This window comes from Bactrocera neohumeralis, chromosome 5, assembly GCF_024586455.1.
Source record: "Bactrocera neohumeralis isolate Rockhampton chromosome 5, APGP_CSIRO_Bneo_wtdbg2-racon-allhic-juicebox.fasta_v2, whole genome shotgun sequence".
In the NCBI taxonomy this organism is placed as follows: Eukaryota; Metazoa; Arthropoda; class Insecta; order Diptera; family Tephritidae; genus Bactrocera; species Bactrocera neohumeralis.
In genome coordinates, this window is record NC_065922.1 from 62,838,883 (window position 1) to 62,854,960 (window position 16,078).

At 39.4% G+C, this 16,078-nt stretch overlaps 1 protein-coding gene across 1 annotated transcript; it reads left to right on the top strand.

Annotated features, from left to right (window-relative positions):
• Nucleotides 1-3,080: 3,080 nt before the first annotated feature.
• LOC126759432 (uncharacterized) lies at nucleotides 3,081-5,100 on the top strand. The gene is made up of 2 exons (XM_050474226.1): nucleotides 3,081-3,229; nucleotides 3,335-5,100. The coding sequence occupies exons 1-2, from the start codon at nucleotides 3,212-3,214 to the stop codon at nucleotides 4,748-4,750; spliced, it is 1,434 nt and encodes a 477-aa protein (XP_050330183.1). The 5' UTR covers nucleotides 3,081-3,211; the 3' UTR covers nucleotides 4,751-5,100.
• The last annotated feature ends 10,978 nt before the right edge of the window (nucleotides 5,101-16,078 follow it).

The following is a 16,078-nucleotide window of genomic DNA, read 5'->3' on the forward strand; positions in this document are numbered from 1 at the left end:
AGTATTTATATAACTCCATATCCATCTCGATTAGTTTTAAGTGAACTCAACTATTATACTCTGTGGCAACAGGTTGCAAGAGTATAAAAACGGGTTTTTGCGCCTGCTGGCAGACATAGTTGGTAGGTGCTTTGCGGCAAAGGCTGCTTTAGACTTAAGGAAGCTTGGTATATGAAGAGCGGCACCTTCATTCGACGCCGATAAGCGAGCAGCCACACTGGCTTTGAGCTTGCTGACTGTTCGCTCAAAACTAGTTCCTTAGTAATCCATCCATATTAGACTTGTAGAGCTGACCGGTCATAACGGAATCGCTGGAAACTGCAAAGCTAACGAGCCTGCTGGCAAGCGCTGGTCAACAACTAGAACTTGTGCGACTGCGAGATCCCTGTGGCTCAGTGTTAACAATGAGTAGTTTTATGAACTACTTAGTTGTTCTCAGTAAAGTAAATCTCGCCGCAATTGTAGGTGTCCATTAGGTTTACACGCAGTGCGACTAAATATTTTGTCGGAAGATCTTTGCCGAAGGTGTACCTCGGTAGATATACTTTGAATACAAATACAAAGTGAATTGGATTGTTATTAACCCCCTTAACAAATCTGTGGTAAGCTCAAAAGGTTACCAGCTCCTTGGAAATCCCATTTCACGGGTTTATTAGTAACCCAAAAGACGAACATTGTCCAAATGAGATCCATCGATTAGGGCAAACCTTCCGGCCCAAAACTAACCTAATCTACATTTTTTGGGCTTTACATCAATTTTTTGCAAAAAGTTTCAACAATAACGTAAAAAATCGAACGTAGTTTGCTAAATAATGTTACTTGAAGTAACAATTAAATTTGAATACATGCGTTAGTCTACGAGTACCATCGTGCCAGATTTGAAGAAAATCTTTACACTTTTATAATGGGTTGTCAAAAAAGTCTTGCGGTATTTTTATTGATTTTTTTTTATTGAAATTGAAATGAATTTTTGATGACTCATGCCCAGCTCTTGACCGATGCTACGGCTGCTACTATGCCGATCTCTTTCGACCAATTCAGCGATTTTATCGAAATTTTCGACGACAGACCTTCCGGAGCGTGGCGCTTTTTCGACCACCTCGCGCGGGTCCATAATACACTAAATTTTATTGCGTTGATTTTTGCCTTTATCGAGTGGTACTGTAAAATATGCCGTTTTCTCTTTATTTTGCTCCATGTTTGCGACGCTATAACTCACGACCGACTTAAAAGAAACGACAAGACAAGGCAAGACTTTTTTGACAACCTTTATGTTGAATCTGATTGACCCGAGCGCGCGACACTAGAGCGTATTGGATGGAACAACTTTTTTCACTATTCTACCAGAAATATCAGAAAGGATCCTGTTAACTCTGTTCAGTAATTCAACAGTGATGTGAATCCAAGCTGTGATCTAAAATTTTGAAGTAATTTTGTTTAAATTCATATACTTTATAACAATTATGCTCAGAAAGTCGTATGTAAGAGCGACACCGCTCTCTGCTCTATTAAATCCATTTGCCACAGTCTTCTTTCCTCATGCTTTAATGTTTGACTGCAATTAAGTAACACACTCACTAATTCAGGTTTGACGAAGCAACAACTATTAACATATTGAACTAGTGTCAGCCGTAACGCATAATTCCGCAATAAAAGCAACAACAAGACAACAATGATCAGTTCATATCTAACCAGTGGATGTTAATATTAGTCAAAAGCCAATAACAGCAGACTAAAGATTAACGAACAGGCGGCCGCCGCACGAATACCAAAACATAAGAAAGCAGTGAAAGAGTATGGCAACGGTGTCTCAGCTGTTGTTGGCTGATGAACGCACTTGTTGCTGGTCGTGTGCTTGATAATAAACGTACGAATATGTGTGTAGTAATATGTGTGTGTGTGTAGTAATGCGAATGATGATGAAGTTGAGTCGTCATTGGTATGTGGTATATCGGCTTTTGAAAGGTATATTTTTATTGTTGTAATGTCATTTAGTTATTTCGGTTTATTTTGAAAAGTTGCAGTTTTATAACTTTGTTGTTATCTTTCCGTTAGCAAACATCAATGTAAAGCTTATGCAGACTCTTTATGTGGCTATTCCGCAGTCGTCTTGACGATTATCAAGTTTTACTTATGGTTGTTTTTGTTGTAGCTAATGATTACATGTTTTAAGATTATGCTTTGTAATGTATGTAAATGAGAAAACGCTTCCGCCGGTCTCTCACTACACTGCTAAAGCAAAGAAATACCAAACAAACGAAAAAAAAAAATGTTTTTAATTTGACAGAAAATTTCCGACCCTTGAGCGGTGAATATTGAGCAAATATTTGTTATTCCCTTAAATGCGCTTAATGCCCGCTTATACCCACAAACCTACTTCATATAGGTATGCATCGGCTATGAGGTTGGCCTTAAGCTTACACTGTCGTTTCCTCTGCATTTCCTATATATTTTTTGACAATGTTGCACGTTCAAACTGTCTTTCAGGCGCGCCACGGAAGTGCTGGCGTGCCAAACCGACGCTGCTGTGTGGCTGGCGTCCGGGCGGCGCGCGCTTACCATGCCATGCGAAGTGCGCCAAAGGAGAGAGCAATAAAGCGCGCTGCGACGCGCGCAAAGGTCACCGCGCCAAAGCTATTACGTGTAAGCCTTGCAACATGCTGCAGCTAAAGCAGCTGGCAAGCAGAAAGTACCTGTAAATTGCCGACTAGTAACTAGTAGGGACCATCAGCTGGTAGCTAGGTATTGGCTGCTGCGGCGGCTTGGTCGCTCTAGGGAAGATTTTGTGCTGCGCCGGCGCCGGCGTTGGTTCGTCGTCGTTCGTTTTTATTATGCCATATTTTAGTTGAGTGTTTGTGTGCGATTTTTGGTCGCATTAGTGCGCCTCTCCACGATTTTTTGGTATTGTATTTGCTGGATTGTGTGCATGCTAGCGTTAGCTTGGTCTCTGGACTGCCTTGCTGTCGCGCGCGTGGTGACTGAGCGCTTAAGCGGCCATGTGTTTACAGCTGAATATTGGTTGTTGGCTGCTGGCTGGCAGACTTACATAATAGCCAAATGTGGTGTATAAAACGCTGCACTGTGTCAGTTAGCGTATCATTTGCAGTTTAACATTCAACGATTTCACAGACCGGAAACGAGGCACACAGACGGTCTGCAGCTCCTGGCGTAGTTACAAGAAAGCGTGATTTTGATTTTTCCAGCAGACGAAATGGCCAAGTGGTTCATAGTGCGTATTCGATATTAGTGTTTTGTGCTATTTGTGGATTACAGTTACATTTGTGGATACGTTACTAATTTGTTTACTTCTTCCTTTTTCAACAAACTATTGCAGTTGAGCGTTCTGCTGTGCGCCGGTGCCGTTGTACATGGCAAGCCCACCTTCGGCAAGGAACACGTGCACATTCGCATCCATCTGGCCGAGGATCATGGCGACCATGGTCACGGGGGTGGACATGGCGGTGGAGGGTTTGGTGGTCATGAAACTGTGATTATTGATGGCGGTGGACATGGTGGCGGACATGGCGGCGGCGGCTACGGTGGCGGTGGTCATGGGCATGGTGGTGGCGATATCATTGGCCCATTGACTGGCGGTTTGTTGGGCGGTGGTTTTATAAGTGGCGGACACGGTGGCGGTCACGATCACGGACATGGTGGTGGTCATGATCATGGACATGGCGGCGGTGGAGGTGGTGGTCATCATGAGACTATTATTTTGGATGCTGGCGGTCATGGTCATGGTGGCGGTGGCGGCGGTGGCGGCGGTGGCGGCGGTGGCGGCTACGGCGGTGGTCATGGTGGCGGCTACGGCGGCGGTTATAGTGCAGGTGGACACGGTGGTAGCGCTGAAAGCCATACACTTATTATCTCAGACGCTGGTGGACACGGCGGTGGTGGTGGTGGTCATGGCGGTGGATACGGTGGCGGTCATGGTGGTGGTCACGGCGGTGGTCATGGTGGCGGCGCTGAAGCACATACGCTTATCATCTCGGACGCTGGTGGTCATGGGGGACACGGCGGTGGTGGCAGCGGCGGCTACGGTGGCGGTTATAGTGCAGGTGGACATGGCGGCGGTGGTGCTCAAGTAGATACCTATGCAATTATCAAAGAATCTGGCAGTGGTTACAGCGCCGGCGGTCATGGTGGACATGGCGGCGGCGGCGGCGGTGGCTACAGCTACGGCGGTGGTCACGGTGGCAGCAGTGGCGGTGACTCACATTTGGCGAAAATCGCAGCCATAGCAGCAGCATCTAGTGGCTCACACAGCAGCGGCGGTGGTGGTTATGGTGGTGGTGGATATGGCGGTAGCGGAGGCGGTCATGATGACGCGCACATAGCTGCAGCCGCAGCTGCGGCCAGTTCATCTTCACATGGAAGCAGCGGCAGTTATAGCAGTGGAGGTGGCTACAGCAGCGGTGGGGACTCACATTCCATCGCTAATATAGCTGCCGTAGCAGCTGCTAGCGACTCACACAGCGGTGGTGGTGGTGGTGGCTATGGCGGTGGCGGTTATGGCGGTGGCAGTAGCTACAGCAGCGGTGGTGGTTATGGCGGTAGTGGCGGTCATCTCGACACTGCTGTTATTGCCGCAGCAGCCGGCTCACATGGAGATGCAAGTGCCGGTAGCGGCGGTGGTGGTGGCTACAACTATGCGCCAGCAAGCGGTGGTGGGGGTTGGCAATCGTCCGGCAGCGGTGGTTGGGCGGCCTCCGGCAGCGGCGGCGGCAGTGGTTGGTACAAACGAAAATGAGCGTCTGTCGTAGGCGCCACCAAAGTATAGTTTCTTAAGAAAATGCATAAATATGCTTTCTAATGCTGTTGTAAACGCACTTTAGATTAGGCATATTTATTCTAGTCCACTAAAGCAGAGAGGCGAAGCAGCTGAGTAGCTTTCATTGCAGAAACAAGTGCTTGGCGACATTTAAAGGTCAGTACATTGCTTGCCGCCCAAATCACCTCACGCCTTCATTTCACTTCGAAGTACATGCATATTCATATATACATACTTACATATATGTATGTACAAAATACGCTCATTATAAATTATGTTTGACAATCATTTTGTTGTAAAAGATATTTTTATTTAAGATGTTACCATATTTTTAAAAAGAAAAATGTGCTAAATAAAATTAATTTATATTATTAAATTTGGGTGTTTCCTTAGAAAAAAAACTCTTGAAAAAGATACGCCTACACTAGACAGTTGTTACCTCAAGTGTTGCACACAAATGTCGCATGCAATCGGTTTTGTGTGTGAAATCCACTGCACTACATTTAATTGCTTGTCATAAAAGTATTCCTTAATTAAAATGTCTTACAGCAACAATTATGTCAATTTTCAAGCAACAAAAGTAATAAAAAGATAATAATGTAGACATTACAAAACCTATACAATTGAAAGAAGCCGACAAGGAGCGCTCATTAAAGCACAAGCCATGCGCTTCAGCACTGCCCCGGTTATGATCTAATCATTAGCTCATATTTGCAGTAGTAAAAACAAAAGACAGCGCAAGTCGCAATTACCGCTATGATAGCGCTTGCGTTTCCTCGCATTTTGTTTAATTCGCACATCATAACAAAGTAAATGCCAGTCGGCGGCACGACAAAGGGCGCGCGCCGAACTGCGGGTATCAAAACTTAATCGTCGAAAGCAAAAGTGACGCCAAATAACAGCGGACCAGCGAACTAGAGCTTTCCGTGTCAATGACTTATGGCGCACAGTGTAGCGGAAACGTACAAAATATTTGCTTTTTGTATACAAATTAAATATTTGGAGCTTTGCTACTCAAAACATTACTTGCCTTCGACTTTAGTATTTATTTATATAAATTGGATGAAAGCTCAGCCCACCACCCATCGGTACCACCCTCTGTACCAGAGATGATTATTATCATAAAGACAATAAATCTTTAAGGAGTTATGTATGTTGGTGCAATCAGGACCTTTTTTTTTGTAAATTTCAATACATATATTTAGAATAGAAGGGGGGCGTCATGAGAGTTTTAGAACTTCAGAATTAGCGTGGCTTCCAGTTCCTACATTTTATATACTTAATATCGAAGATTTTTTGTAAAAATTCAGTATTGTTCGAACCACCTCATGAAACTTGTAGGAGGTAGATAAAGGGGGGCGGCAGAACAGCCTTGGCCCCGGGCGCCCGAAGTTGTAGCTACGCCACTGGCTATAGTGATCCGATCTGAACAATTTCTCCGATTATTACATTATTTCTATGAACAAGAACTCACAGCAAATTTCGTGAAGAAGTTTTCCATACAAGAACTTGATTCCGATCGTTTAGTTAGTGGTCCGATATCGGCAGTTCCGAAAAATGAGCAGCTTCTTGAAGAGAAAATGACGTTTACAAAATTTCAAAACCATATCTTAAAAACTGAGAAACTAGTTCGTATATATACAGACAGACGGACACACAGACGGATATGGCTAAATCGACTCAGCTCAACATACTGATCACTTATATATATATACTTTATAGGGTCTCCGACGATTCCTTCTGGGTATTACAAACTTCGTGGCAAACTTAATATACCCTGTTCAGGGTATAATTAAATAAATTGTTATAAAATAATTGAATCGAAAGGGAAGGTTTAGCGAGTGGTTTTTTTCACTCTTCTACGTTGTAAACTATTGTCCAGCAGTTGAATCGCAAGTATATTTTCATGATGCTCTATTTCAGGACCTCGAAAAAAATTTTAATTTTGAATATTTTTGTTTTTGTCAATAAGTAAGCATGCTTCATAGGGCTATACCCAATTCCTACTCTTGTGTCCTCGTAGCGCACCACGGAAACGTGAGCAACACTTGTGCATTGCATCCAACGCGTGTCGAGTATGGGGTCGCGGCTAAAGGAGAGGTAGCTTTTGCGGAGCTACTCCGACCTATGAGGTTAAAGGGTTCGCAGAAGTCTGATTGTAGAGTCTGTTAACTAGAGATGTGGCTGCGAGCGGCCGGTCTTGAAACAGGCGGCCCGGTATATAAATGTGAACAAAGCTTTATACTACTCGTCTAGCGAGGTTGTGTGCTGTGTTTGGTGGAAACCACTCCCAATAAAAAGGAAGTATGAGCCTCGGATGATGACGCAAGGCAAACGTTATAAGGACTATCATTTAAGGGAAGGTGCCGATGCCCAGTTGAAAGTAAAAGTAAAGTTTGACATCACCAAGAAATACTATGGACAAGATAGGGACGGAGGCGAGTAGGTCCTTCTGACATTTACTACAACGGCTTTATAAATGCACCAATTATTGTAGGATAAGTCTCCTTAAACTACTATAGACACTGAAAGTAAGACCAGCACCTCCTCGCGATTGTAAAGCCGACTTCGAAAGTACGAGTTCCTTTTCGCCGCTTTGTCTGAACTTGATATCTTCACAAAGCTATTACGGCTGAATAAGCTGACGTTGAGCAACACTAAAAGCTGTGTCAGGATCGGGGAGTTCCTCTCGGAGCCGTTCGATACCAAGCGAGGTTTCAGACAAGTACACTCCCTATCGTGTAGCTTCTTCAATCTATTAATGCATTGCTGGAGAAAATAATACTAGCTGCAGAGCTAAATAGAGAAGATATAATCTTCTAAAAGACTGTACCGCTGCTGGCATACACCGATGATATTGATATCGTTGGCCTCAACAACCACGCCGTTAGTTCTGCTTTCTCCAGAATGGATAAGGAAGCGAAGCAAAAGGGTCTGGTAGTGAACAAGAACAAGACGAAATATCTCCTGTCATCAAACATACAGTCATCGAATTCGCGACTTGACTCACACGTCACTGTTGGCAGTCATAACTTTGAAATCGTAGATATTGCGTCTATCTTCAGCATCAACACCAACAACAATGTCAGTATTGAAATCCAACGCAGAATCACTCTTGCCAACAGGTCCTACTTTGGACTCAGTATGCAATGAAAAAGTTAAGTCCTCTCTCGACGATCAAAGACCATACACTACAAGTCCCTCAACATTCCCGTCCTGCTATATGGCGCAAACTCATGGACGATGACGTTATCTGGGGAGTCGGACTTTGGCAACGGCAAATACCGCAGTCGATGGAACGATGAGCTGTACGTGATATGCGGCGACATTGACATAGTTCAGCGAATCAAAGGACAGCGGCTGCGATGGCTAGATCATAGAAAACGGTGGAAGCAAAGGAAGAGAAAAACCTCTACTCCGTTGAAGAGTTCAGGTGGATCAGGGTCCTTCTCCGGCTGCACTTGATATCACGAATTGGTGCCTATAGCGTAAAGAAGGAACGACTGGCGCGGCGTTGTTAACTCGGCTATAAACGCGCAAGTGTTGTCTACGTCAGTAAAGAAGAAGAAGAAGAGAAACAGAGCACCATTTTATAAGATTTCGACTTCATTTGACAGAAATTGTAAAGAAAAAGTTATTTATAATTTATGAGTACTAGTTGTTTGTGTTGATCCAGTTCCAAGCGAAGCTTCTTGCGGGACTCTCAAGGGTTTATTGTTTATAAAGAATATAAATAAAAAAACTGGTTTTCATTTTCAGTAACTTGTAAAAATTACATTAAAACCTGTTTAAAAACATAGTTTTGAGGAACACGCATTTGAAGTTTCACCCGAACGTCCTTAGGACCTTTTAATTATCGAATAACTCGAAAAGTAATTGGCGGATTTATTACAAAAGAAAGGAAAACTTGATTTTGTTTTAAAAATTTTGACTACACTTAATCTCATGAAGTAAAGAAGAACTCTGGTTGGGTGTACAACTTTGGAGTGGAAATATTGGCTTTGATACGGCCAAGCGAAAATTTGGCAAATACTGATGTTACAACAATGCATCTTGAAAAGGTTCGAAAAACGTTAGAGACCTAGTTTTGCTATCCATCCTCTTTATTAGCATAGGTAATCAACAAACAGAAACCTGTATCTTTTGTTAGGAAATACATGGAACTACTTGACTACTATCGAATGTGTAGATCTTTACATAATTGTGTAGGGTTATAATAGGTTGTCAAAAAAGTCTTGCGGTATTTGCGCTAGTTGGCGCTGAAAGCGCGTAGTTCTAGTTTTATTCGTCGCATCGGGTCATGCTATACCTTTTGGAAAGCTCATTTCACGCGCTAACACGTGTTTTTGATTGTCGTTTCTTTTAAGTCGTTCGTGAGTTATAGCGACGCAAACATGGAGCAAAATAAAGAGAAAATACGGCATATTTTACAGTACTACTACGATAAAGGCAAAAATGCATCTCAAGCCGCCAATAAAATTTGTGCAGTTTATGGACCCGATACAGTTTCCATTTCCACCGCACAACGATGGTTTCAACGTTTTCGTTCTGGTGTAGAGGTGGTCGAAGATGCGCCACGCTCCGGAAGGCCTGTCGTCGAAAATTGCGATAAAATCGCTGAATTGGTCGAAAGAGACCGGCATAGTAGCAGCCGTAGCATCGGTCAAGAGCTGGGCATGAGACATCAAAAATTCATTTCAATTTCAATAAAAAAAATTCAATAAAAATACCGCAAGACTTTTTTGACAACCCATTATGAAGTTGTTTAGAGTGAGGAATATGATGCTTAAAACGATCATGAATAGTATGGAATAATCGAATATACCAAAATATAACTTGAGATGATCAGCAGATAATTTCAGCTTTATTGAGAGATTGTACTTTTAAGAGAACATGAAAATCGAAGCATACGGCCAATAGTGTTATAGTACCTCACTAAAAAGCTCCTTTCAAATGTATATGTATATACAAAACGAAAAACCAAATATTTCAATAAAAAGTAGATTAAACAGAACTAAGTTCCACGTAACATTAACAATTAACATTTCATTAACAATTTAATTTAATTATAAAGAACTATTTCGTTATTTGGCTCAATAAGTTTATTTTTTTCATATAACATACATGGGTGACTCAAAATGACACTTTTTAGCGGGTATATAAATTTTTTTGGCGACAAATTGAAATTCAGTGTTCCTGTTGAAGAACTCCATTAGCTTTTGAGGCACCTTGGATTTCGGCTGAATGAGATAACGTTTTAGGGCAATTATGTTGGAATACGCGACACCCAGTATAACTACGTATACCTTTAGAACTGAAAAATCTAAGTAAAATCCGGTATTCAGATTCCATTTTTATTTTGTTGAAAACTTCTGTGACAAATATTAAAACAGATGAGCAGCTCGACACGAATGGCGTAATAATCTCCCAAAGGATTTAAGGTGGTCTTCCGGTCTAGGATTTTGAAAAAATCGATTTTTTTTGCATTTCTCCTGAGAAAGTTTAGACTTTCAAAAATACGACCTTGGAAGGATTTTTCAAAATTCGACTTATTTTCGGAGATACAACCGATTTTGTGACGTGGCGTTCGTGTTCACTAGAATTGTCTCCTAAACTTTAAACGCGTTTTTCTCGAAACTACTTTTTTTGAGGTGGTTGACATGATATCTCAAATTCTACTGAACCGATTCCTTTGAAATTTGGTATATATCTTCTTTATACAATGCTCTATCATGTCTGTCTTAGATTTCTAAAAATTTTGATTTGAAGTATTTTTAAAAAATTCGAAAAAGTCGAAAAAATCGACATAACGACATCCCTATGAAGAATATTCTTGTTTTTGTGCTTTAGACCTCTACAAGGGTTGAAATCACGTCAACCAGGACGCACCGTTTTTTTGAAGCCCCCACTCCACCAGCCCGTATCTCGACGAATTTTGTTTTTTTTCTTGCAATTTTTTTTTTATATTATTAAAATGTCAATAAAAAACATATTAAAAAAATGGATAGTAAAAATGTTTTTCATTTTTTTAATCTTAGTTTAAAAAATGCCTAAAATTCATGCGTCTAGACCAGAATACCCCCTAAGAAAAATTGAAATTGTCTGACTTAAAGTTCACTTTAGAGCCGTAGAAACATTATTTAATTGGTGGTATACTGAAAATTATTTTATTCGTGCTCAATCAAAGCATTTGGCTCAGTTAGTATTAGGACGTAAACTGCATTTTTCGGATCGGGCGACGAAGTTTACTATTGCACCACTTAAGGGGGTATTCTAGTCTAGAAATGCGATTTAACGGAATTTTTTAAAGTCCAATAAAAAAAAAACTAAGAACATTTTTACCATCCAATTTTTTATCAGATATTTATTGATATTTTAAGAATACAAAAATAATAAAAAAAAATGTTTGTGATAATTTGATTAATTGCGGCGTGGTGGCGTGGCGGGGGTTGAAAATAAGGGTGCGCCCTTCCTGACACGATTCCAACACTTTGGGTGATCTGAAAAAAAAAAAAAATTTTAATCAGTACAAATGCCGCTATCGTCTGAACTTGGATAAATAAAAAAAAAATTTCAGTAAATGGCGACTGTTTGAATTTTTTGCCCGTTTTTTGGCAAAGATCAAAATTTTTAAAAATAGTAAAAATCAAAATTTTTTAATAATCCTAGTTCCAACCATAGAAAGATATATAAAGAAGGTCCACACCAAATTTCAAGTTAATCGGTTCATTAGAACTTGAGAAATCATGTCAGAAGTGTTGAAAATAGTAGTTTCGAGAAAAACGCGATTAAAGATTTGAGTCTAACTGCAGGCAGTCTATACTTACATTTCTAAAATAGCTATAAGTCGGTAAATAATCGGAATTTTAAAAATTCCTTTGGTTAATGTATTCTTAAAAGGTCCAGTCTTTAAGAATATGCAAAAAAAAAATCGATTTTTTCAAAATTCTAGACTAGAATACCCCCTTAACATTTTAACGGTAGCTTTACAGTAACATTATTTAGTAAAATACTTAGGATCTCTACGTCATAATATATTGCGAAAAATGTATGTAAGCTTGAAAACGAATGTACTTTTTCAAAACTCTTCATTATTTCGTATTATTATGATAGCACGAGCTCTTGGTACGTTCGAAGCCTGTAGAGGTAAATATGATTCCGAAGATTGAATTAAAAGAAAGAATATGTATTCGTTTTTTTCCTTGCTCCAATATAAAATTATCAATGGTGTGCATTTTTAGGAACTTTTCAATTGGCCTAACCATTAAGGGGCTATACCAGTGTGACGCATGAAAAATTAGGCGATTTTCGTGAATTTTTTTAAGAGAAAGTACGCTTTGATATTTCGAACTTCTTTGAACGTAATAAGGTATATTTTCAGCTATATTTTAAGATTTTTTTTTACAAAAATTTTGAAAAATAACGGAGTTATGGGCTGTCTTCGGAGATGCCAAAAAAAAGTACCCCAACTGCTGGCATGATTCCGGCCGAATGAGTAGCTGCAACAAAAAAATTTGAAAAGTTTTTTAAACTTAAAGATATTTCCTATACAATGACCCACGATCTTTTAAAAATATCAAAAATTAACAAAATGACGTAAATTTGAAAAAAAAATCGTTTTTTTAGGTAAAAAATGGTCGTTTTTTTAATGTCAAATTGACAATTTTCAACCAATCAGAAAGATCGTAGGTCATTGTATAGTTTTAATTTGAAGTCAATTGGTTACTTTCTCGTTGAGTTATGATGCCAGCAATTTTGAAAAATGTCGTTTCGAGAAAAACGCGTTTAAAGTTTCACTTATACTATATATGTATGTTTGCAACTCTGAGCGGTCGCTCTTTAGAACGCTGCCATCCAAAAACTATTCAAAATACGACCTTGCCGATTTCACAGGATATTTACGGAAATATAAGCTATCGAAAAAGCATTAAAAAAAAATTTTTTTGGAAGTGTCATACGGGTATAGCCCCTTAATGCATTCTGAGTATGAGTAAAGTCCTGTAATTTATAGTTTGATTAAATATTATTTCAAACTTAAATAAATTGCTGTTGATAAACTAAGTGATATTCTGATATCAAATAATGAACAGAAAGAAATGTGTTCATTTCCTACAAAACGAATATAATATGTTTGGGCAAACTTTATCACTATGTATATTGCTCAAACTAATACGACACTCTGTGCGCTTGATTTCGGCCTGAAAGTATGCAGCAGTTGTATTGTGATGATTTGTGCTCTTTTAAATGGAATAAAATAAACGCATATAAAAAAAAAACAAATTATATAATGAAATTCCCTGTCGTCAAGTATAATTAATTAATTAGGTAACTTTTGAAAGCTTACAACATGGTACTATTCATGAAACCCTTCCAAAAAAAAGTAGGAAGTGCTAAGGATGTTTGTATATATGTAGTTATACATATGTATGTACACACCTGCTCAAAATAATAGTTACACAATACGTTTTCAAGTAAAGCTCATCAGTAATAAGTTTTATTTAAATTTTTAAGAGAAACGAAAACGTATTAATATTTTTTATTTATAAGCTAAATTAAATAAACATTATTTAAAAAATAGCAAAACAAAGAAATGTAGATCCAAAAACATTTCATAGCTAAACTAAAATAAACAACGCTGTCATTTTGTTAGTTGTCGGGTATATAAGACCAACTCCATACCAAGAAAAACATCCCCACACCATGACATTTCCACCTCCGTGCTTCACAGTTTTTTTATGAATCGAACGTGAAACTCCTTTCCTTTTGAACGACGCACAATTCTCTAACAGTCGTTTCCATAAAAATTTATTTTCGTTTCATCGTTCCATAAGATGTTTCTCCACTTTTTTGCTCTCTCAGGTCCTGACCAATCTGAATGATTTCTTGCAAAGTTTAACCCCATATCTAAATTTTTTGATCGCATTAATGGAACATTCCTGGCTATTTGTCCTGGTAGCTTGGTCTTTTGCAAACGCCTGCGAACTGTTTGAGCACTTACTACATTTCCAATTTCTGCTGCTATCACCTTCGACGACTTGAATGGGTCCTTTTTACAAATAGTTACAATGTGGCGATCAAGAACTGTACTCGTTTTTTGTGGCCTTCCACGATTCTCTCAACAAGATTTTCGCTCTGAAGCTATTTAACAAAATTAAGAGACTTTTCCATTAATTTCCCGAAGCGATTTTCCTTGCTTTCTGAGGTTTGAAACCAACCGGGCTTCTTCAACAGTGCAATGTGCCTTCCGATCCATTTGATTAAAAAATAATTTAATTTATCTTCAGCATTTTGAGCTTTAATGAAAGAAAACTTACCAATCCAGATAAAAAAACTTGAAAACCTGGATAAAATTAACTTTGTTTTCACAAAAAGCTAAGTTCACTTATGTGTAACTATTATATTGAGCAAGTTTTTTTTCTGAGTATTCACGCAAAACTGACACACGCATTAATTCGGGGAATCACATGCTTCATTCTCTTAGAAAGGGCGATGCCATATTATCTTAATTAAACTTACAGCCAAACTTGTCTCAAAAGCCCATACAAAGTTTTTTTAAACTATTGAGAGTACTAAGTTTTATAGTGTAACTATTATTTTGAGCAGGTATGTATGTATGTCGCAGAGCTATTTATACTTAAATTTCAATGCATTATGATGAGCAAAGTATATATGTATTTATGTATGTATGTCTAACACAGAATGCTCTAAATAGTCAGATGGATCAAATGAAATTAATATTTTGTATGTTCTTCTAAGGGCATATGTGTATTAAGTGCTTAACTATCTTTACATACATATGTAGATTCATAATGCCGTTGTTTAATCTGGTAGGTTAATGAGCCACGTATAAACTAGCGATAATCCGTGAGGTGCCATTACGAATTCCACAAGGAATAGCCATCCTTGGGGCTGTGCCGTACACCACCCTTAGAAACTTCGTCCACTATCTCAGTTTTCTCTATGCGTGATTTGCCGCGAAGTAAAAATGAAGTCGCTTGTATCTGCCGACACTCTCTTTTGCTGTCCTGCTTTCCCACCTACAACTGGCTGATATGCGAAACGAGGTTACTGCTTTGACCACTGCATGACTTTCCACATACATATGTGTGTATGTTAACTGTGGAGTTGCCTGCTGATGCTATTAGAGGCTAGCTCCGCGGCGTTCTCAATAGCATAGACCTCTGCTGCTTGTAATATACTGCAGTGGTCTAGCAGCTTAAAAGGCTGCCTTATGACTAACTCTGGGCAGTATATCCCCACACTAACTCCGCCTTCATTCCCGAGCAATCAATATAAACGTTAAGTATGCTGCGCGAAGCTAACATATCTTTACGCCAAGCATCTCTTTTCATGTTTACTGAAAACCTTCTTTGTCAATTGAAAATTGGAATTATATAGTCTGTGCTTGTCACACCGCCACTCCCAACGAGCTATGCCCGAAAGTTCTACGAGGTTGATTCGAGAAGTACTTTTGTACTTCTTAAGAAGGTTTATTATTTATTGAAATCTATTTTGTCACTTTCTAAGTAATTACAGCGTGTTTTCCAATTTTCCAATCCTCCTTTGAACCTTTGGCAAGGACTCACGATGCATGACGTTCCTGAAATCGAAAATAAAGCAATAAAGAGTCATAATACTGCTAACGGGGTGTATATATGTAGCTGTATTATGATCTGAATACGCCACTCTCTTGGGAGCTTTGCCGTCTAAGTCCCTTAACAATTTATTCACCACTAATGTCCATAAAAGCGGAGGTAGCCTTTACAGCTTGGTCATTTTAACTTCGAACTCTTCCAATGTTGTTTAGTAGTATCGCCATCTATTGACTCGATACTAATCAGAAAAGTTTCTTTAAATCGTTACTGAATGCTTCAGAAATGTCCAGGAACACTCCAAGAGCATATTGCTTCTACGAAGGCTGCTAGGCAGGTAAGTCTTGCCAGGTGCAATCTGACATTTCCATTGGAAAGTTTGATATTTTTTAGCATAACATCACTCAGAACGTTTTGTGATTTAATCGTGAATTGTTTTATTTACAGGAAATTAAAAAATTCATCTCGGCCAAAAAATGGAATTAACTCGTGAACATTTTCGTGCGATCATTTTCACAACTTTCGACGTGGATTATCACGACAAGAGTGCATCGTTGAACTAAAATCTTTGTATGGCTATGAAGCACCATCCTATAGCATTGTGAAAAACTGGTACAACGAATTCAATCGTGGCCGACGCGCGCTCAAAGACGAATTCCGTGAAGGTCGTCCAAAAACAGCCGTTGTGCCAGAAAACATCGATGCCGTACGTGAA